This window comes from Ictalurus furcatus, chromosome 18 (genome assembly GCF_023375685.1).
Source record: "Ictalurus furcatus strain D&B chromosome 18, Billie_1.0, whole genome shotgun sequence".
NCBI lineage: Eukaryota > Metazoa > Chordata > Actinopteri > Siluriformes > Ictaluridae > Ictalurus > Ictalurus furcatus.
In genome coordinates, this window is record NC_071272.1 from 21602765 (window position 1) to 21626306 (window position 23542).

The 23542-nt window shown below is 41.9% G+C and overlaps 2 protein-coding genes across 3 annotated transcripts; both read right to left on the reverse strand.

Annotated features, from left to right (window-relative positions):
• Positions 1-202: 202 nt before the first annotated feature.
• On the reverse strand, positions 203-16222 carry nsg2 (neuronal vesicle trafficking associated 2). 2 transcript variants are annotated; one of them, XM_053648743.1, is made up of 5 exons: positions 16047-16222; positions 15374-15536; positions 11818-11937; positions 1301-1411; positions 203-751 (listed from the first exon to the last, which is right to left on the reverse strand). In XM_053648743.1, the coding sequence occupies exons 2-5, from the start codon at positions 15500-15502 to the stop codon at positions 557-559; spliced, it is 555 nt and encodes a 184-aa protein (XP_053504718.1). In that variant the 5' UTR covers positions 15503-15536; positions 16047-16222; the 3' UTR covers positions 203-556. The 2 variants fall into 2 exon arrangements, with proteins under 2 accessions (XP_053504718.1, XP_053504717.1); XM_053648742.1 differs by lacking the exon at positions 16047-16222 and having other exon boundaries at positions 15374-15657.
• A 2369-nt stretch (positions 16223-18591) lies between these two features.
• On the reverse strand, positions 18592-23306 carry LOC128622321 (trichohyalin-like). The gene has a single exon (XM_053648739.1). It carries the CDS (start codon positions 23128-23130, stop codon positions 18850-18852), a length of 4281 nt encoding a protein of 1426 aa, XP_053504714.1. The 5' UTR covers positions 23131-23306; the 3' UTR covers positions 18592-18849.
• Between the last annotated feature and the right edge of the window lie 236 nt (positions 23307-23542).

Sequence of the window (23542 nt, forward strand, 5' to 3'; positions counted from 1 at the left end):
AATGTCTCCTATGGCAACACAGACACTGGATCTTACTTCTCATGGGCTATTTACACTTAGGCTCAAAGGAGGAACCATAACATACATTTACCATGTATTTTGTCATCAGTATATGATTTTTTTTTTTTTTTGTTCGTTATTGTTGTTATTTATATGTATATCCCAGTCTGGACATAAAACCACAGAAACAGTATGCTTGGAAACAAAGCACAGATAAATAAATAAATAAATCCCATACAGTATCTGCAACATGCCTTTTACAATGAATCAGACAGTCATGAAGCTATATGGTTTCTTACGGGTCCTTCGCGTTTGACATGTGTCACAGACGCGTGCCTTTGTACAAACAATTATCTGGTGTTCCATACAATAAAAACAGAAATTGCACAATAAAGGTAGTAGTAAATAAATAACTCGTACAAATGAACTACATGAGTAAAAAAGAAAAATGAAATAGTAGAGTATAAATGGAGAAAAGTGTTAGGTAAGTCAGATGGGGGTGGGTGGGTGGGTGGGCGGAGCCGACATGGCCACCGGTGAATCAGCATAAGCAGCCTCATTGGCTGACAGTGTTGGGTGGTTTATCATCATGCTGGACATTGCCATTTGGAAGCCATGGTGAGACGGAGCGTGACATGGTCTGCTTAGCCATGCTGCTGTAGTGGCTGATCACCGTGTAGAAGCGGCCGCGAGAGTGTGCATCCTGTGCGGTGTAGTAAGCCTCCAGGGAGGCTGGGATGCATCGCTGGTGCTGTTGGAGTGCAAGTCAATCATTTCAAAAGCTCAAGTTTCTTTCATCATTTGATTACATGCTTACAAACTCAGCTCAGATGATTTATTTCCAATCAATCTATTTTACATTCTCCGTTTTCCAGCAAGAAGAGCATGCATAACATCATACAATTACGTGTGATTACGTGAATTTTATTAAGTGCTTTTTGACACCCAATTAAAACTCACTAACTAGTATACAACATCATTAGTATGCAATTGCTACTGAACTGCTAAGGTTATTACCATTTGATAACCTGCATCGTTATTATTATTATTATTATTATTATTATTATTATTATTATTAATATGTTTGTTGTACTAATTCTACTCTACTCTAATAAGCCAAATTGATCAAGCACCAAATGACCATGAATCCATGCATCAAAGGACGTGCAAAAAGACAAATTTTACTAATGTGTTAAGAAGCTTAACTGGAACATTATACCATATGGGCTTTAAAATGTGGGATATTGTATTTTTCAAGAGCCCTTACTGCGAGAGATAAGTCTAATAAACACTCACTCACCTTGTAGACAAAGCCATCTGGGCAGGTGTGGTCATACGTGAATGCCTTGTACACCACTAAGAACACTATGCAGGCAAGAAAAGCCAAAGCCAGGACAATTAGGATGGTGACCTGTGGATGAAAAAGGAAATAACTATAACAAGTTTTCTGTAAAACCAGTAGTTGATGCCATTATGCCAGACCGACAATCACATCTATAAAATGTCCTCTTTTTTTGCAGCCACCTGATGTATTCATAACTAAGTGATATCAATGAGGAATCAGCATACTCTTCATACAACTGTGGCTCAAAGTACATAGTAGGCAAAGTAGGCTGGCCGAGTACTTTGTTAAGAGGTATAAACAGGGCCATGTAACCATATAACACCATAACCACGGTGAAGCATGGTGACGGAAGCATCATGCTATGCGGCTGCTTCTCTTCAGCTAGGACTGGCACCCTTGTCAAGATAGAGGGACTCGTGGGTATCTCCAAATACCTGTCTATTTTGGCACAAAACCTGCAGGCCTCTGTTAGACAGCAGACGATAAAAAGAATGAACCTTCCAGCATGATAATGACCCAAAGCACAAATCCAAGCCAACAAAAGAAAGGCTTCAGAAGAAGAAGATCAATGTTTTAGAATGGCCCAGTCAGAGCCCAGATCTAAATCCTATCGAAAACCTGTGGAATGATTCAAAGTCAAAGAAGATCCCCTCGCAATTTGATAGATCTGGAGCATTTGTGCAAGGAAGGGTGGAATTAAATTCGCCAAATTAAAGGAGTCATATTGTGATTTTAGAATGTTTTCCTTTTGTTTGGGTGTGTAATGTCACAAAGCTCATAGTCTCCCCCAAAGGGATTTCTTTTATCTACCAGTGAACACTGCTCCAGACCTGCCCAAAAACACGTCGTTCGAAGTCCAGATATTACTTCCGCAAACGTCTACGTCACTATTGAACACACATGAACTATTGGCATAATCCCGCACAAAGTCAGGCCGAAGAAAGAAGGCGAGGTTTCAGTGAATTGTGTCGGCGGCATCTCATGGAGACGCTGTGTATTTCGACGCGAAAGCAAAACCCCTTCGTTTGCCCTTCCGAAAACGGACGAAATTAGGAATCGGAGGACAGCTTCCTGAATCTGGGTGAGTACAATGCGGGCTACACATGAAGGCAGCTCCTGAAAAGTGGGGCGATTCCCACAAGTTTGTTTTTTCAGGTGTTAGCGGGCATCATTTCTCTCTCTCTCACTCTCTCTCGCTGTGTGTTGTTTTCAGTATGTGTATAAAATTATCATATTTAAGGAGTGATAAACAGGTGTATTATGCGTCTTTTCAGATATTTACTGGTCTAGAGTTGATGCTACTCTCCAGCCTAATATTCCAAGATGCTCTCAGGGCTTGACATTGTCCGCATTGTCATGTGGTTGCCCTTTTTACAAGTAAATCTGTCATTCACTTGCCCAGAGAGAAAACAAAAGGACATTTTTTTCTTCAACTGTGGTGTAAATATAATTATTTAGAAGCGATATACTCTCATCAGTGTTCTATCAGCTAGCAACAGCACTGTTGCGGTCCTGGAAAGACGCAAACTGTATAAACGTAATTTTTCAAATCATGTTTGCCTTCATGTCATGCTGGTGGCATTTGCTTTGTATCATGTATCATGCCTGAAGACACTTGTCCCCTTGACGAATGAACTTTTCTACTTGTATAACAATTCACTAAGAGCTACAGTACATGCTCAAGCAACATGGCAAAGTTTCTGTTTCTATGTTGTTCTTAATACTTAGTACATGCGCAATAAACTCGATTCTCTGTGGCATAAAGTAAACTTACACTGGGTAGCGATGTAGCTAGCTACAGTACAGTGTTTACGGTAACATAACAGCAAGTGTATAGAGCTGTGAACATGACCTGTCAAATTCATCTCTCATCTCAGGTAGGGATAAATATCCTCTCCCTTTTATTTTCATAACCTGTGTTAGATTCAGTGGTCCTTTTTTTTTAATGTGGCAGCCTACATACATAGATTATTTTCAGCAGCAGAAGAATGTGAACTTGGTTATAACTGACTGTATTACAAGGGCTATATCACAAATAAAGCCAGTTATTATTATTATTATTATTATTATTATTATTATTTGTTATTGACATTTTCAGACTACTTGATGGGTTGGGCAAGTAAAATTCTCTTTCGCAAGCCCTGTGCAGCATGGACACAGTACGAGGGCATTCAATGAATCCTGGAACAAGAACAGATTCTTGTTACACCTGTAGACATTATTCTCTCCCTAGCACTTCAGCAACAGCATCAAAAACAGGTTTCTCAAACTGTATTATGTGTTATAGCATTGTGCGATAGTGGTGGCTTTGAAGACGTTGCAAAAAACAACAACAGAAAAACACCATCAAAGTGCCATAGTTCTATGGAAGAAGCACCAGATTAATACTGAGAGACTCGATAATGATAGAAACAGTAAACAAAGAAAGGGAAAGGCGAATAAAGGCTACTCGGGCATACATAAAACAACATCAGAGGTCCTCTTACTACCTCTACTGCTACCCAGAACATGTCCCAGAGAGGACACAGAATCAGATGAATCCAACAATAAAGGCAATTTGGAAATAAAGGCAAATGGGGGAGAAGAAAAACAAACAACTCTGATATATGAAAGCGAATGGATTCAACTGGCAACAGAAAATCCACCAGCAGTGGAATTCAAATGAAGTCCATGAACACTCGGAAGACATGGATAATGACAGCATAATTTGTGAGGGGAAAGAAAGTGAAGTTTGTCCCCTGACTGCAGATGAGGCAATGGTCTTCATAATAGTGCAAGATTTCGGGTGGTAGTGTGTCTTATGCATTATGCAGGAGATACATCTCTCTGAACTAAAAGGAGATGCAAAGAGTTCCTTTAATACTTGAATGTATGTGAATGTGCGTTGACGATACTATATCATCATTGATCAGGATGTCTAAAAGAAGCAGGTTGGCATGGTTATAGCTACGAGCTAGTATTGAGACCGCTGCACTTTTTGCACAGTTGATTGTATTATATATTTAATTAAAAATGGATTGAACTGACTTTTTGCCACAGAATAACCCATAGCGTCAAAGCAAAAATCCCCCCCCCCCCCAATTTATTAAAAAGTAAAAAAAATAAATAAATAAGAAATCTCATTTAGCTAAGTGTTCAGACCCTTGGTTAAGTCACTCCAAATTGAGCTCAGGTGCATTTTGTTTGCTTTGATTATCTTAAGATGTCTCTAGATCTTGCCTGGGGACCAACTGTTGCAAATTCAATTGATTAGACATGATTTAGAATGGGAAACCCTTGTGTGTATAGAGCGTGTGTACAGAAGTCCTCATTCAGAGATGGGAGAAGCTTCTGGACGGACAACCATCTCGGAAATACTCAGTCAGTCAAGCCTTTATGGTTGAGTGGTTCGACAGAAGCAAATACAGAGATGGCCTTGAAGAAAACCCACTCCACAGTGCACGTGACTCTGGTAAACTGGGGCAAAGGTTTACCTGTCAGCATGGCAAAGACCTAAAGCATACAGCCATGACAATGCTGACATGGCTTCGGGCAAGTCTTTGATTGTGCTTTAGTGACCCAGACAAAGCACACATTTGAACCCCATCGAACACTGATGTACAGACCTGAAGATGGCAGTTCACAGATGCATATGACCTGAACTTGACAGGACCTACCACAAAGAAAGGGAGAAACTGCCCAAGACTTACCCAAGAATACTAATCTGTAGTTGCTGCCATAGAGGCTTCTACAAAGTACTGATTATAGGGTCTGTATACTTGTCTAAACGAATGATTTTTGTTTTTTTTAAATAACAATTTGTAGAAACATGTTTTCACATTATCGTTATGAGTATAGATTGGTGGGCAAAAATCTGATATGATCCATTTGAAATAAAACGCAGTCCCCTCCAAAAATATTGGAACAGCAAGGCCAATTCTTTTGTTTTTGCCATACACTGAAGACATTTGGGTTACAAATGTACAGCAAAGTAATGTTTATGTGGCTATTCAATCAAGTCTCTTCGATCAAAGGTACCAGCAAGCGCTGATGAAAAGTACTTCTCATGGTCTTTGAGCTACAAACAGCCCATGTCAGATGACCTAGTTTGCCAATAAAGTACGTGGTATATGAAAGTAAATCCTGTTTTAGCCTCCAAAAGCAGTTCAAAAATACGGGTGACAATCTCCAGGTATTAATCTGACTGGATCCTCACACAAAGCTTCTCTTGTACCATTCATTTGCTCTCTAAAAATGATCCATGCTAGGCTTACTTTGTAGCCCTGTTCCCACCGGACAATGAAGACCACATTATGCACAGCCAAATCCACCTGGATGACTCAAAATCTGTGTCAGCGTTAAATCAGGTAATTTCATCTCAAACACCACTGTGTGTCTATCAGAACATTTGCTTTCAGGAAAACAAAGGTTTCTACCACATAATTTTGTCCTTCCCATCTCTGCTCATCATTACAGTGTCCTTGTGTTCAGCTCCAAGGTTGTTTTTGTTGTTGCTCAATTGCTGGTGTTTTCATGTTGCTGCTCAGTATAATCCTGCTATGGAGAACCATAATCCCTAAGCCAGATTTACTCTGCAGTTCAACTTCCATTGTGTATTCAAGGTTATTAATTTATTACATGTATTCACCATGCAGCACAGTAAAAACAGATTAAAACATTTGGTAAAATGCATAACAAAACCAGTTCCTTCACAAATCAGGCTAATAATGATAACGTGGTAAAAAAATAATAATAATAATTTGCACTGACATTGAACAGCTTTAATCTCCTCGATCATTATAACCTCCTCTATCATTATAGACTGAGAGTCATATTATCTATTCAAAAGATGTTTTGTCCTTTCGTGACGCTCGCATAGAAGAATTCGCACAGGAAATCCATGATTCGTTTTGTGTACACAACAGTTCTTCAATTCATCTACACATGCCGTCTATGGCCTTTACTGTAATAGATGCGTAGATTGCAGTACATATTTCTCTTCTTGAATGATGCATACATTATTTTTGATTATTACTTCAGTGGACAAAAAATATGCAAATTACTCCCTTGCAGCTGTTGAGATCAAGGTGAAACAATGCCTAGCTCACAGTGTTTCCGTCATCATGTTTGGTTGTTTTCCTTGGCCAGCACGTTCGGTGTCTGTTGTTCAGAACACCAGTGGTTTCTATCTTTTTCAGAACATTCCAAATTGTGGCATTGGCTACGCCCAATGTTTGTGCAACGCCTCTGATTGATTTTCCTTCATTTCACATCATGAAAACGTCTTGCTTTTCTCCCACAGACATCTCTCTGATCTTCATGTTGGCTTATCCTGACACCTGTCAGGCACGTGTTCCGATAGTTTTGCTCGCCGAGAAATTGGTTGGTCTGATACAAAATGTGCTACGTTCTGTGTCGTTTAACACGTCTACATATAAACACCAGGGAATAAAAATAAAATAAAATTCTGAACTCTCTTCTCATATTCAGCTTTTGATCTCAAACCCAAATGTCTTCAGTCTACAGCAAAAAAAATGTATTGGCCTTGCTGTTCCAATAGTTTCTGAAAGGACTGTATATGTTTTATTTGGAAATGTGTTTCAGGTGTACTGGAGTTTTCAGATCTTCAGTAACCAAGTTGAACTGGGACCTCATCACGTCCAGGAGTAAATCTTAATCCTCTACATCGTCAGGGTCTAATATATGACTGTTTAAATATGATAGCTAATAAAAATAGGTATTTAAAAAATAACTATCAATAACTATAAATAAATAACTAGTTATTACAAATACACTACTTCATAACACGTCACATTGTGACTTTGTTGAAGGTATCGGCATGTATGCGCACGCGTACAAGAAGGTATCCGACTGATTCTCACCACCCTGGTGTTTTTACGATGGGTGAGGTACTGTAGAAGCAAAGTGGCATACTTCCTCCAAGAAATTTTTTTGACTGTGGCACTGAGCTAGCAGCCAGTTTAAAGGCTTCTGTGGGGGTTATCCAGAAGCAGAATAACAAGACCAGTTCTCCAGGGCAGTCTTTCTCACACAGACAACCCACTGGGCAACCTCACTATTAGTCATGCTAACAGTGTACACTCAACACCGAGGGAGGGAGGGAGGGAGGGAGGGAGAGGGCGAAGACAGAGAGAGAGAGAGAGAGAGAGAGATGGGAAAACTGCTCTGTAACACTAATTGCTCCCAAAGCACTCCGATATAAAGGACTAACATGAGAGAGAACAGTAGTGGTAATGTCCTTTTGGTCTGTCCTTTTTCCTCACGTTTTTGCTGGCCATTTTATTAGCCAACAGAAGGGAAGCAATTTAGCAGAACAAAATTAGCCATTACAGATCAGCTGGTATGGCACATAGCTACATGTTTTATGGCAGAATTGTTTATCCAAAAATCTGTATTGCATGTAACAAAAAAAAACAAACAACCCCAACAAATTCATCGTTTGCCTGCAAAAAAGAACATCTTTGTTTTGTCCACTTTCATAATCCATTTCAAGTACACACTGAATAATCAATACGGCGTTTATATGCTATGTGGGGTTAGTGAGTGTCTTTGATGATGGACATCAAAGTGTGCCAGTTTGCCAATATACTGTAGGTCACAGTCACAATCATTTAACAAAATCAATAATTCATTAAAACTCACCACAGTTTCTGTGGTTGTTGGTCACTGTTGAACTACAGTGGGTTTAGAATACATTCAGACCCCTTCAGTTTTTGCATACTTTGTGTTATAGATTTAATTAAAAATGGATTAAAGTTGTTGCCATCAATCTTTACCCAATAATGCATAATGGCAAAACAAACAAACAAACAAACAAAAAAACGTTTTTGGAAAGCAAAAACACAAACGCGCACAAAAACACAATTTCAGACCGGGGTGAAGGTTTTACAAGGTACTGAATAAAGGGTGTGAAAACTTATCTAAATGAGACATTTCAGTTTTTAATTTTTAATAAATTTGCGGGAAAAACAAACCTAAATGCTTGTTTTCACTTTGTCATTATGGGCTACTGTGCGTAGATACATTTGAAATTAAATCTACAGCACAATAAAGTGTGCAGAAATGGAAAGGGTCTGAATACTTTTCGAAACATGTTGTACGGTATATGTCAAAACCAGTCGTTGTTGAGCTTCCTGTCTTGGTAATAGAGTATAACTCTAACATGGCACATCTTAATGGCTCCAAAGGAGAAGGCAAGTGTTTATCTTAGACACTACTCAAATGATTGATATGTATCATTCATATTTACTTTCATATATTTCATGCCTGGGAGAAAAAACTGACAGAGCACAGTTAGATTAGAAGACTGTGTCTTTGAGTGGGAGAGTTTTGTAGGCCTGTTTTAAAGAGCTGTCCTGAATGTCTGTCTCTTTCATGTCAATAACAGGATGAGTTATAGGAGAATGAAGAGGCTCTGGGAGCGGGCTAATGTCCTCACTGACCTCAGAAGTTAGTTGCGTCTTGGGGTCGGAATGTCTCCAAAACTACAATCCAAAGTCACCACAAGCTGTTTGGAAGGGTTTCAAAGAAAAAAGCCTCTACTCTCATCCAAAAACAAACTCGAGCGTCTTCAGTTTGCCAGACACTACTGGAACTTCAAATGGGATCGGGTTCTATGGTCAGATGAAACCAAAATAGAGCTTTTTGGCAATAAACACCAGAGGTGGTTTTGGCACGCACAGAGAGGTAGCCTTATGGAAAAGTACCTCATGTCCACGGTTAAATATGGTGGTGGATCTTTAATGTTTTGGGGCTGTTTTTCTACCAGAGGACCTGGACATTTTGTTAGGATACATGGCATCATGGACGATAGTACATCTAAGTCATGTCTGTAATGAAATGTACAGAGTTTTACTTGCCGATTGAGAGTGAATTTCTACTATCTGATTGGCTCAAGTTCTGTTCCCAAAGCACAATATTAGCAGCTTGACTGTTGCACCCTTTATTGCTCCTTCTGTCTCTCAAAATGTTTTCCACACCCAATAAATAGGAGGCCAAATAAAAGCCTTCAGGTCCAGGTGGTGTGTGAGCATCTCAGTAACTACGTAGTCAGCTGTCAGAACGATGTCAACTGACAGGGAGCAGTGCTGGCTCAGTGTTCTATTTCTCCACCACTACCTCTCTCTTTCTTCTTCGCTTTCGTCTTTCATGCTTACCGACTCATCGTTCATCGCTTGAATGCCGTTCATCGCTTATGCCGTAGATGCATGTCTGAGCCTGAGATCTCTACGTTAGCATTAATCATATATAGATTGTACATATGTTTTGCATCGTATAGGGAAATGTATATGCTTATATGCTTAGATAATATGGAAGAGAGAGGAATAGAGAACACATGCCTTGAAGCTACCAATTATATACATGCATTATCTAACTTATAACCATATAAACAGTTTATGTCCCCATTCACTGTATTCGCCAAACACCAAAGTGTACAGTAGGTCAGCTCGTGTAACCAAGCCAGGATTAAGGCCCAACTCCTCCTTTGTCAATTATGTTATGTCTGATTTCCTTATTTATTTGAGCATGATGTCTTAATATGTTCTGCTTGGCTACACCAGACACCTAGAGACCTCTGCTTTTCTTTGTTTTGAACATTTAATGAGGGGGAGCATTCTTCCTCCAACTGCTGGTGGAGCAACAGCAGGGAATACGGCCGAGTTCCGCAGGGGAGCCTCCGAGCAACAAAGCTGAGCGATTAGTTCGCTTTTTGTATTCTAAATGATGTTTTGTATTCTAAATATCAACACGGAAATCAGCCCAAAAAATAGTCCGAGCAATTCCAGGCATGCAGCTCCAGATGACTCACTCGATGAAAAATGATAAACAAAGGAGGGAAAGCGTATTAATCTGAATATTCTACATTTCCAAAAAAAAAAAAAAAAGCCTGCCTGAAAGAGTCACAGAAAGAATATGCTGGAGATTTCAAGGACATATGGTTCTTGTTTTTTTGTCATTTGCAACAATACTGAAGAGAGTTAAACCTCACAAGTTCTGTCATGGAGAGCTTTGTTCCACGTCTCACTCACATCCCTTCTTAAAACAGACAGGGAGCCTGTGTTTGTACTATATAATACGCCTTTCCCTTTATCAGTTACTACAGTGACCTTCACCACTAAAGCAAAACATCCTACAAAATTTTCTGAATTAATTAAACCTGGAAGGTCATTGCCGCTAGCATCTCCCTGGTACATACACGGAACCAAAACAGACTCGGATATCTCAGTCCAGAGTGCATAAACATCAACGGCAAATCAATAGAGCCTGTATAAATCTCAATACTTAATACATTATGGACAATATGTCAGAGTTTTTCAATACCAGACCTGTAGTAGCTGTGTCCTACATACAGTATTTTAGTGCTTTTCCTGATGTATTGTACTTCAATCAAGACAGGAGCCAACCTGAACTGGGTGTGTTAAAGCAGTGTAAATACTATTCAGTGCAGTGCATGCAGGGTAATCCAATGTTAGGCCTGGTTAAGGACATTTCAAGTGGGGCCAAGGTTGATTTTTATTTATTTATTTATTTATTTATTTATTTATGCCTGGCCCAGGCTAAAGGAATGAGGCTTATGTCTGGAGTGCACATGCACATAAGCTATTGGACCAAACATAACCAGTGCAGGAAAGACAGCATAGCAAATTTCTGAAACACTTCAGAACTTACAGTATGATTCCAGATCTCTAACACTCTCTGTACAAATATGGTGTGCCTCATAGACGAGTGGAACCCATTTTGGAAGCTAAGAACCCTTAATTATCAAATGAACCCTTAAAGAACCATTTTGTTTTCTATGATTGCAGGTAGAACATACATTTCCCCCAATTAATCTATAATACTGAACGGTACATAAGTTCAAGCTACTAACCACACGGTCCTCCTTAAATTATGGAACGTGTAGCAAAAAGCAATGTTAATATTGGTTTTACAAGGGCAATTCATTCAGTCAGTCAGTCAGTCAGTCATTTTCATTAACCGCTTTATCCTGGTCAGGGTCATGGTGGAACAACAGTCCCGGGAACCCTGGGTGCAAGGCTGGAATTCACCCCGAATGGGACCCCATTACATCATAGGGCATAACAGGCACACAATTTACTGTAACCAATCCAGGAGGACAAAGGGAGACCATGTGATACTCCACACAGACAGTACCCCAAGCTCAGAACTGAACTGGTGTCCTTGAAGTTCCAACGGTTCACTGTCCCACCCAAGTGGGACAATTTATGTTTAATTTCATTCATTCTAGGTACTGTGTAACCTATGTTTTTTCTCTGTCTTTAAGAGACTAAGACAAAATAACTCGTCAAGGTTCATGTTAGGCTAGGTTTGATATTCATATACATAATCTAATACATACACAAATCGTGGGTTGACGAGCGGGGCTGCTGTGTCGTTAAGGATAAACGACGTTTAATTAAAGCCATTTCTTTTGGTGCGTATGAACTGATTTTAAGAGAATTAAGCCATACCTTCAGTCTCTCTGACACCCCATCAGTGAAGCTTATGGTGTATTCCTCCACCTTAGGCACCTTCATCTTGGCCTTGTTCTTCTGCTCTGTTTGGTATTCAGTTCGTGTCTTTACCACCACCTGCACAAAAAGTGGATAAACACTGTATAACACACATAAAAGGTACAAAAATAAACTGCAGAAAAGCTTTATATTTTTCATGATCATGAACAATGGAATGGCTTTTTGAGGAAGTATCATGTAAAATATCAAATGTAAAACGGAATGAATTTTTTTAATGGTATTCTTAGTCCCTGAGCTTGTGAACTAGCATGAGGGTGTATTTTTCCTGTAGAGACAAACAAAGCACTTCTGTAAGTACAAACTTTGGATCTCATTGTAATTGCATTTAGCTTGCGCTTGCTTTTAAAACTATCGGTAATGCTTAACATCCCCTGGCTATTGTAAATTACAGCAGTCCAACACATTTTCTCTCACAGTCCTGACTCTACACCATCAATCCCAGGAGAGGATTACCCTCCCAATGTGCCATGTGTGCCACACATTTTAATCCATTAGAGTAATCTAAAATTATTAAGAAGGTATTATGAATAGACATCCTGCTTGATTACCATGGGGGTACTAAAATCCAGGGCTATACACTACTCCTCTTCTTTACATATCTCAAATTTCCCCACTCCCCAAAACCCTAATCGGCAGTTTGTCAATTAGCTTCTATGGTACATGTATCAAGGCCCACGGGCCAAACATGAGCCACTACCTTGTTTCATCCCGGGGTGGGGGTTGCCAAAGAGGTGTAAGTAGCGTATGCCCCTCTGGTGTGAGGTCAGCACAAGGTTGATGGTTCTCTCTGCTCTTTCCCAGCATAGGACCTCCACCTTGTGCTAAATTAAAGACCATCCTTATGAGCCTATACATGACATTTACCTGAAATGTATGTCTTTGAACTGGCTTCTTGCTAGCAGTCACTTCTGCTACAAGAGAGAGAAAGTTGCATGCTCTGGCATCTTGCCTTGCATACATTGGTGACCAGATGACTCTGTGGTGGCCTTTGGGCAGGGATTTCTTCCAAAGGTCATATTACCAAACTTTGTTACTCAGTCAATGGATTTTTGCAGTATTCAGTGAGGGCAAGCTTGAAGAGCACTCATTGCTATACTGTAGGATATGTAGCCATCTCATCGGCAGACAAACTCTTCATCTTCCATGGAGAAAAGACACCGGGTGCTCCCATGTCTAAGCAGAGGCTGGCCCAATGGATGGCCCAGCCCCTACTGTGAAATAAAATACCACTCCATGAGATACCATGCATCTCCTCCTCCAATATCCTCCGTATTTAGAGAGGTGAAATCTGTGCGTTCTCCTGTCTCTAAAAGACGAGCACCTTTCAAGTCAGTAACACGATTTTTTTTCAAGTCTTTTTCCTCATAACGTTGTTGGTAAACATCATCCAGCTGTTAAATTCTAACCACATTGGAAATGTTATCGCAACATTGTGTTGAATTTATTTAGCTGAAATAAAATCAGAATTCCTGCTACCCAATGTTGGCTAGATGTCTAGCGTTAGCTACCACTAAAAGGTGTTGAGGCAATATAACCTTTATCTATAACTGTTATAGAAGGCTTTGTATATATAGGAAAAACACATTATAGTTATGTGAAGATTATCTGCATTTACTTTATTGTATTCAGTTGTTCTTCATGCTTGCCATCTCTTTTAACTGCACAAATACTTAGTCAACCTTTTCATCCACTTTAAACACACATGGCTGGGTTACCAGTCCACCCAAGTCCCATCAGACAAGATTTCCAATGACCATCCTAGGAAAGATCAGGGGAAATTCATCACAAATAAGCATCACTGTGAGCATACTCTGTACAATCTCATGATTGTTTTGCTACAATGGGTTTAGGAAATGAGGTTAAATTGGTGTCCTGGAAATAATCTAGTTGCCTTGGCAAATAATGGCCTAATTTATTTTCCCTAGATTGCCTTTAGTCATGCATATAAAACCAATCACATCACTTACGTTGCCTTGTAAATGTGTCCCTTATATTAACTGTAGAGCATGTAGTTCCTTTCTCACAAAATGCTCACAGACTGTAAGCAGAAATGCCTCAAACCCAGGAAGACTGACGGGTACCTTTGTTTTGCCTGTATACACGTTTACAGGAGCGTTAAATCCTAAGTGTAGGTTGCAGTGCATGCTTAATCCTAAAACCATAGATCTGACAGTTCAATTAAGCATACAAAGCAGGTGTTATCAGAAGAGCTTTGACACAAATCCAGCATTTCGACATTCTTTATGTAAACGAGCCAAATTCAACATGGATGCAACGTGAATAGAAATGAGTGATATCTTGACCTTAAACATTTGGGGCATGGTGTTTTTGTTGTCTGAAAACCACATTCAGTTTCAGATTGCTTACTGCTTATTGTCAAAACAGGAATCTAAAAACATACATTTAGAGAGCTACAAAAAAAAATTGTGATCAGTGAGAAACGGCTGAGGAATAAACGAAAATGCCTGTCTCCGTTCAAGAACTATAAAGTATGGTAAAAAAAAAAAAACACACACACACACACACATCCCATGGCAGATATGTGAGAGTGGGAGTGGAGGTTTTGTAAGGTTAAATGGGTGCACAGTTAAATCCCTAGTGTTGAATTAACGCCCAGAGTGTTTATATGAGTCAAGTGGACTCATATAAACACTGTAGGGTGTGAATTGGACACTGTGGGTGTTAAAGGAACACCGGTGATTTTGTATGTGTGTATTACTCATGGCACAGTATAACAGAATGCTGTAATGTCTGTGTACGCATTTAGGTGGGGTGACAAGGCACTTCAGTTAGCAGCTGCATGCCCTGATTGTGCTTTTCTCCATAGAATCACTAATGAACCAAAGTGAAATTTGGCAAAGGCTTCAAAACTTTCTCTCGCTCTCTCTTTTATTTATTTATTTATTTTAGTTCTGAGCCAGCAGTCTGATTTCTTTAAATCCTTGACCCTGCCTTCTGACCTGTGTTCCCTGCGATCTTGATATCAACATGAAATAAACAGTAACACATAAGGCATCTCATTCATTCGTTCATTCATTCATTCATTCATCTTTAGTAGCCACTTTCTCCTGGTTAGTGTTATGGTGGATCTGGAGCCTATCCTAGGAACACTGGGCGTACCTGAGGCAGGAAAACACCCTGGATGGGGACGAGTCCCAGCTCACCATCACCATCACTATTTGCATGTCAACATGCAAAAGTCTAAAAGTCACCGCCAAGCCTTAAACGTCAACGTCGACAACGTGCTTTGCTCAAACGCTTGAACAGAACTCATTTCGAGTCTTCAGATCGCACAGAGAACATAACTCGGATGTATTCATAACATGTTCCTCCGTAATTGCACTTCTCAGTCAAGATACAATATAATACACTATAATATCATCTTGCTGGCAGGAAACCGGGTGACGACTCCATTAGTTTGATATGTTGGAAGATCTGATGCTGACGAGTGCTTATGTAAGATGATGGCTGTCAGGACGGAAATGTCCCTTACCTTGTCTGGCGCTTGGTACTGAAGATTACTAACATCCAAGGGCGTGATAAGAGGAACGGTTTGAAATCCATCTTCAACGGTCACCGCTTTAATCCCTTTGTCCTGTAGATTACTCCCAAGTTTAACCATCTTTCTCCAGATATTTCCTCCTTTTTTCACCAGCCTGTAAAAATCATTATGTAATCGTTTCGGCTTAGGCATGGTTAGGCTTAGATTTAGATGTGTAAAGGCGACATTGATATTATTGCTGTATTAACCAACCATTAAGTCAACACACACACACACACACACACACACACACAATCTTCAAGCTTCTCGTCTACCTGACTGCATCCTGTTTAATCAGACCTAATGAAGCTTTGGTTTTTCCTTAAGAAATAAAACGTTTGCAGGAAATTGTGTTGAAAATATCAAATGCATTCCCATCTTGCGGCTCAAGCCGTGTTTTTAATATACTATAGGCTATCCCAAGAACCCCAAGAATGCAGTCAGTAATGATTCTATCGTGCTCAGGTACAGGAGGATACCCACAACCGACAACACAACCGACAGAACAACAATAACAACAACAAATATATATTTTTAATCCGCACCTTTTATGCCTTCTTATCAGTCATAATAATGTATCTGACGCTCAGATATACTAAGAGCTGATAAATATGGCCATACTCACAAACAAATCAGTCGTGTTTTTGTTGGACGCAGGCGGGCGGAGACCAGCGCGGACAGATGTGCAGAAGAAGGAGGCAGTATGGAGGAGGAGGAGGAGGAGGAGGTGAAAGACTGCGCTCCGGGGAACCTCTCCAGCCGCACAGCGTCTCTTCAGCAGCTCGGGTATAACCGAGGCGACGCCGCTAGAGGGATCCAGAGGAGCGCTGGCATGCTGGGTTTGTCCAAGTGCCTGTTTAATCGGATGTAATGACTGTAGGTTATAACCACAGAGCTCTTGTTGTTTTTTGTCATAGTGTTGGAACGTCAAGGTGCTGAAAGCGTCTGATAAATAAAATCTTGACAGAGCGGATGGATATTTTAGGAAACTATTTATTCAATACATGTGATTTCGAACCAGGGGATTTAGTGTTGTGCTTCTGTAACACGACAAATTCATTTCTTATTGGGGGAAATTGGCAGTAAATATGGACGAGAACATTTCCATCAGACTGACAGCTCAGTATTAATTAGTGTCCATTCGCCCCCTAGTGGCAGCTGGGACACATGATCGGCTTCAAAATGCTAGACTAGAGCAGTGGTTTTCAAAGTGGGGACCGCCAGGGGGCGCTCGGGGGTGCTCAACAATTTGGTGTGAAAAATAAATTCTCACTCTCAGACACACACACACACACACACACACACACACACACAATCAATTTCTAATGTAATGTAATGTAAAGATGTAAGATGTAATTATTAATAATAAAAAAATGGGGATATATCCAGAAGTCTGTATTTTTAATGTGTTTTAAAGACATCTTGCAAAAGGGGGGCCTCGGTCAAATGTTAATGCCATTTGGGGGACCTTGCCCTGGAAAAGTTCGGGAACCCCTGGACTAGAGTAACTGCTAACTGCAGTTTTGCTTATGTATATATAATCAGGGTTGGGAGGAAGGGTTACTTTGAAAATGTATTTGTCGTGGAGTCCATCCATCCATCCATCCATCCACTTTTTATTTATTTTACTTGGTTTAACTACGACAGCCGTCTTGGCACACAACAAATTTTGGTTATACAGCTGCTTACGGAAACCTCAATATCTTGGCTCAGGATGGTCCTAGCTCCTTGTGTGGTCTCTAGAGCACATTACAAGGTACATGTACATATATAAACATTTTGCACATTCTTGTTTTGCAGACTTAGAACTTAATTAAAATTGTAATTCCAAATGTAATGCATAATATTGCTCACAGTTCCACATTTAGGGTCAATTTATAATGGGAAGGGTTTGAATCTTTGACTTGTTTTTTTTTTTAGGGGTACCTAGTTAGGTATAGTGTGCATGCAGAACATTTCAGGTTGGAGACTTTGCTTATTTTTTTCAGAGGGGTGAGAAAATGCCATTTTTTAAAATTCCTGTCATTTTCAGGTTGTTTTTCAATTTTGAACCCAAAATATTTTGTGGTGTTAATAGATATGGTGTCCCACAAGGTTCATTATTGTCTGCTTCTTAATAGATTATTGTACAAAGAGGCCACTTAAATACCAAAATCATACAGGAAAGTATAGGGTTCTGTTGGGCCCCCTGTCTGACCAGGGCCCTTACAATCGTCCTAATCTTCTCCCCCTTTACAGTGCCCCTGATTTTGTGGTGTTAATAGATATGGTGTCTCAAAGGGCTCTGATTTAGGCCCTCTGTTGTTTTCCTTTTATATACTGCACCATTAACTACAAAATCCTCCTAATGATATTTAAAGTTTTAGCTTGTTTAGCTTTGGCAAAGCTTACTGACTTCCTGAAGCACCCTTACTACTTTACTTAATTATGGCACATCTATCACAGCTCAGTCAGTGAAGGTCTTTTCCTTACACCACCACCAAACTCTAAAATCTGTTTAGTCAATTAATTAATGATTGGGTGGATTTTCTTTCCCCCACAGATATATTTTATGGGTGGTGAGCATTGCCGTCTCACAGCTGCAAGGTCTTCGGTTTAATCCTGTGCTCAAGTTACTATCTGTGTGGATTTTTTTTTTTTTTTAAGTCGGTGAGGAATTTAGATCAGTGAAGTATATACACATTACGATATAGATGTTCAAGCTTAAGTGTCCCACTTTACAAATATTTAGTCCATTATAATGCAGTTAGCCCATTGTGCAAAAATGTTATTCAATATCAAATTGCACTATAACAATGCTCTATAATGAGGTTCATAAAAGGTCAAAGGATCCAGGCCTTCATTACCAAAGATACTAAATGCTATATAATAAAATACATATAAGTATTGATTAATTTTGCATGTAAATCCACCTGAACAAATATTTCAGCTTGTAAAATGCTAGAAAAAGTGAAGAACCATTAATAATGATTGAAAATGACACCTTTCAAATGAACAATTGAAATAATTAGTTATTATTATTATTATTATTATTATTATTATTATTATTAGATTATGGTTATAACATCATTGGGATTCAACCTCGCAATACCCGGATGATAGGGCAAGCACTTATCTATTGCACGTTTAAATTAAAATAAAAAAAAAACACACACACAAAAGACAAGGACTGATGCAGAAGAACTTTATTAAAACTTTATAATTAAACAAGGAGAAAATGATCTTTTATTTATACTACGTGATATTTCTTTCTCTGGCACCCTGTCCAGGGTGTACCCCGCCTTGTGCCCGATGCTCCCTGGGATAGGCTCCAGGTTCCCCGTGACCCTGAAAAGGAGTAAGCGGTAGAAGATGGATGGATGAATGGATGGATATTTCTTTCTCCTGCTGCCACTGCTCTCCTTATAAAACCAAGTATGCTTTTTTTCTCACTTTTTCCTCTTTTTGCTCCCACGCTCTTTCTCTGTGTTCCCTGTCAATTTCTCCCAGATTATTCTCTCTCTCTCCCACATCTCTCTCTCTGTCTCCCAGGTCACCCTCTCTTTCTTTAAGCCATCAATCTCTTTCATTAAGGTGCTTCTCTCTTCCTTCCATCTTTCTGATGCTTCCTCCCAGCATGCTCTCTCTTTCTTCCAGTTCTCTCTCTCTCTCTTCCAGCTCTCTTGATCTTTCTCCAAGATATCTCTCCTCACCTCTGCTATCTGTACTCGTTCTGCAAAGTGCGCGTTGTAAGCCTGTAGCTGACTGATGTATTGCAGAAGCTCAACGTTCCTGTCCTCCGCCTCTTGCATCTTCGGGTTGTCTTGGTCCTCCTGCACTTCTTCAGTCTGCATTTCTGCACCCATCTTAACATCAGGCAGACTTTCCATCTCAGCTTCTCTAGCCTCTATCTCTCTCAGCTGCAGCTCTGTCTGGAGCTGCTCTCTCTCCTCTTCTATCTGAGCCTGGCTTTGATTCAGATACTCTATCTTGGCCAGTAACTGCTCAGTGACAGCAAGTTGAGCTCTTTCTTTCTCCTCCAGCTCCTTCTTAAACTCTTTCTCCGTTTCTTCTAGCAGATTCATCAAGTCCATCTGCTTGAGATGTTGTCTCTCGCTTATCTCCTCAAGCAGTTGTATCTTCTTGACTATCTTTTTCTTTCTCTTTTGTGTTCTTTTCATTGTGGTGTTTTTCTCTTGCGGATGCCAAGACCACGTCCTGTGCTGCTCTCTCCAGTAAGCCACCATCTCTTGTTTTTCTCTCTCTATTTCAACACGTTTCTTCCTCACCTTCTCCAGCTCAGCCTCCTCTCTATCCTGCTGCTCTCTGATTCTAGTAAACCCGGCTTCCGTATGCCCCTCCTTCACCACAGACTTGTCGGTATTGTCTGTTCTCTCTCTCTCTCTCTCCTCACTTCTCTGGGCTTTGGCTTTTTCCAGATTCATAACCCTCCTCATTAAATCCTCCAAGAGCGTCAGATGAGCGCTATCTTTCCCCTCCCGTTCCTTCTGAAAATCTGCTGCAGCTCTATGATCTTTCTTCCATATGATCTCCTCGAGTTTCTCTCTGTTCTTCTCAAGCTCTTTTATCTTTTTGGCCATCTCTTCCTTTTCCTCTTGCAGTTTTTTCAGCATGCTGTCTTTCTCCAGAAGCTTCTCCTCAATCTCTGCTTTTTCTCTGTCCGGTTTAGTGCATTCGTTCCCCTCGTCCTCCGGCTCGGCCCGCTGGTGCTCTCCCTCTGTACCTGACTGCACTTCCTCCACCACCGACTCCACCACCGACTCCACCACCGACTGACTTCCTCCACCACCACTACCACTACCCACTGACTTCCTCCACCACCTCCACCACCGACTGACTTCCACTTTCTTTGGTTCTCCCATGCCTCCCACTGATTCACATTCCTCCCTCTCCTTTGCTACATTGTCCTCTGTACTTGTCTGCACACTCTGCACCTGCTGCTGCTCTCCCTCTGAACCCGACTGCACTTCCTCCATCACCGACTCGCAGCTGACTTCCACTGTCTTTGGTTCTCCCATGTCTCCCACTGTCTTACATTCCGCCCCCTCCTTTGGTACACTGTCCTCTGTACTTGTCTGCACACTCTGCACCTGCTGCTGCTCTCCCTCTGAACCCGACTGCACTTCCTCCTCCACCGACTCATAGCTGACTTCCACTTCCTTTGGTTCTCCCATTTCTCCCACTGTCTTACATTCCTCCTTCTCCTTTGGAACACTGTCCTCTGTACTTCTCTGCACACTCTGCACCTGCTGCTGCTCTCCCTCTGAACCCGACTGCACTTCCTCCATCACCGACTCGTAGCTGACTTCCACTTCCTTTGGTTCTCCCATGTCTCCCACTGTCTTACATTCCTCCCTCTCCTTTTGTACACTGTCCTCTGTACTTGTCTGCACACACTGCACCTGCTCTCCCTCTGAACCCGACTGCACTTCCTCCATCAACGACTCGTAGCTGACTTCCACTTCCTTTGGTTCTCCCATGTCTCCCACTGTCTTACATTCCTCCCTCTCCTTTTGTACACTGTCCTCTGTACTTGTCTGCACACACTGCACCTGCTCTCCCTCTGAACCCGACTGCACTTCCTCCATCAACGACTCGTAGCTGACTTCCACTTCCTTTGGTTCTCCCATTTCTCCCACTGTCTTACATTCCTCCCTCTCCTTTGGTACACTGTCCTCTGTACTTGTCTGCACACTCTGCACCTGCTGCTGCTCTCCCTCTGAACCCGACTGCACTTCCTCCTCCACCGACTCGTAGCTGATTTCCACTTCCTTTGGTTCTCCCATGTCTCCCACTGTCTTACATTCCTCGCTCTCCTTTGGTACACTGTCCTCTGTACTTGTCTGCACACTCTGCACCTGCTCTCCCTCTGACCCCGACTGCACTTCCTCCATCAACGACTCGTAGCTGACTTCCACTTCCTTTGGTTCTCCCATTTCTCCCACTGTCTTACATTCCTCGCTCTCCTTTGGTACACTGTCCTCTGTACTTGTCTGCACACGCTGCAACTGCTCTCCCTCTGACCCCGACTGCACTTCCTCCATCAACGACTCGTAGCTGACTTCCACTTCCTTTGGTTCTCCCATTTCTCCCACTGTCTTACATTCCTCCCTCTCCTTTGGTACACTGTCCTCTGTACTTGTCTGCACACTCTGCACCTGCTCTCCCTCTGAACCCGACTGCACTTCCTCCTCCACCGACTCGTAGCTGACTTCCACTTCCTTTGGTTCTCCCATTTCTCCCACTGTCTTACATTCCTCCCTCTCCTTTGGTACACTGTCCTCTGTACTTGTCTGCACACTCTGCACCTGCTCTCCCTCTGAACCCGACTCCACTTCCTCCTCCACCGACTCGTAGCTGACTTCCACTTCCTTTGGTTCTCCCATTTCTCCCACTGTCTTACATTCCTCCCTCTCCTTTGGTACACTGTCCTCTGTACTTGTCTGCACACTCTGCACCTGCTCTCCCTCTGAACCCGACTCCACTTCCTCCTCCACCGACTCGTAGCTGACTTCCACTTCCTTTGGTTCTCCCATGTCCCCCACTGTCTTACATTCCTCCCTCTCCTTTGGTACACTGTCCTCTGTACTTGTCTGCACACTCTGCACCTGCTGCTGCTCTCCCTCTGACCCCGACTGCACTTCCTCCATCAACGACTCATAGCTGACTTCCACTTCCTTTGGTTCTCCCATGTCTCCCACTGTCTTACATTCCTCCCTCTCCTTTGGTACACTGTCCTCTGTACTTGTCTGCACACTCTGCACCTGCTCTCCCTCTGAACCCGACTGCATTTCCTCCATCAACGACTCGTAGCTGACTTCCACTGTCTTTGGTTCTCCCATGTCTCCCACTGTCTTACATTCCTCCTTCTCCTTTGGTACACTGTCCTCTGTACTTGTCTGCACACTCTGCACCTGCTGCTGCTCTCTCTCTGAACCCGACTGCACTTCCTCCTCCACCGACTCGTAGCTGACTTCCACCTCCTTTGGTTCTCCCATGTCTCCCACTGTCTTACATTCCGCCCCCTCCTTTGGTACACTGTCCTCTGTACTTGTCTGCACACTCTGCACCTGCTGCTGCTCTCCCTCTGAACCCGACTGCACTTCCTCCATCAACAACTCGTAGCTGACTTCCACTTCCTTTGGTTCTCCCATGTCTCCCACTGTCTTACATTCCTCCCTCTCATTTGGAACACTGTCCTCTGTACTTGTCTGCACACTCTGCACCTGCTGCTGCTCTCCCTCTGAACCCGACTGCACTTCCTCCATCACCGACTCGTAGCTGACTTCCACTGTCTTTGGTTCTCCCATGTCTCCCACTGTCTTACATTCCTCCTTCTCCTTTGGTACACTGTCCTCTGTACTTGTCTGCACACTCTGCACCTGCTGCTGCTCTCCCTCTGAACCCGACTGCACTTCCTCCTCCACCGACTCGTAGCTGACTTCCACTTCCTTTGGTTCTCCCATGTCTCCCACTGTCTTACATTCCTCCCTCTCATTTGGAACACTGTCCTCTTTACTTGTCTGTACACTCTGCACCTGCTGCTGCTCTCCCTCTGAACCCGACTGCACTTCCTCCACCACCGTCTCATAGCTGACTTCCACTTCCTTTGGTTCTCCCATGTCTCCCACTGTCTTACATTCCTCCTTCTCCTTTGCTACACTGTCCTCTGTACTTGTCTGCACAGTCTGCTCATTCCATTCCATCATGGATCTCCTCAGGTGCCCTTTTCTCTCCTTTCTCTTTTTATGCTTAGCTATTTCTGCACGTGAGTTATGGAAAAACGTCTGCAACGTTCGGCTTCACTGAAAACTTTAGTCTGCACTTTCTATCGCCGCGCGCTCTTTCACACCCCTACATGTAAGTGTGTCCCACTGTAGGTTCTGATTCTAGAATTAGAACGCGCCCGCGGCCTCATTGGTCACGTGATCGCGTTTTTCTTGGCGATGGAGAACCTGTGCTATTATTAAAACGCGGATGGCTGCATTTCCGGGCCTCAGCCACTAGGCGGCATCGGAGACTTGCGGTTATTTGGGTTTTTTACCCCCCATCTCATGAGGCTCTGTGGCTGAAAACTGGAAAGAAAACACTCTTTCCAGTTTTCTAACATGAGCTTGTTTA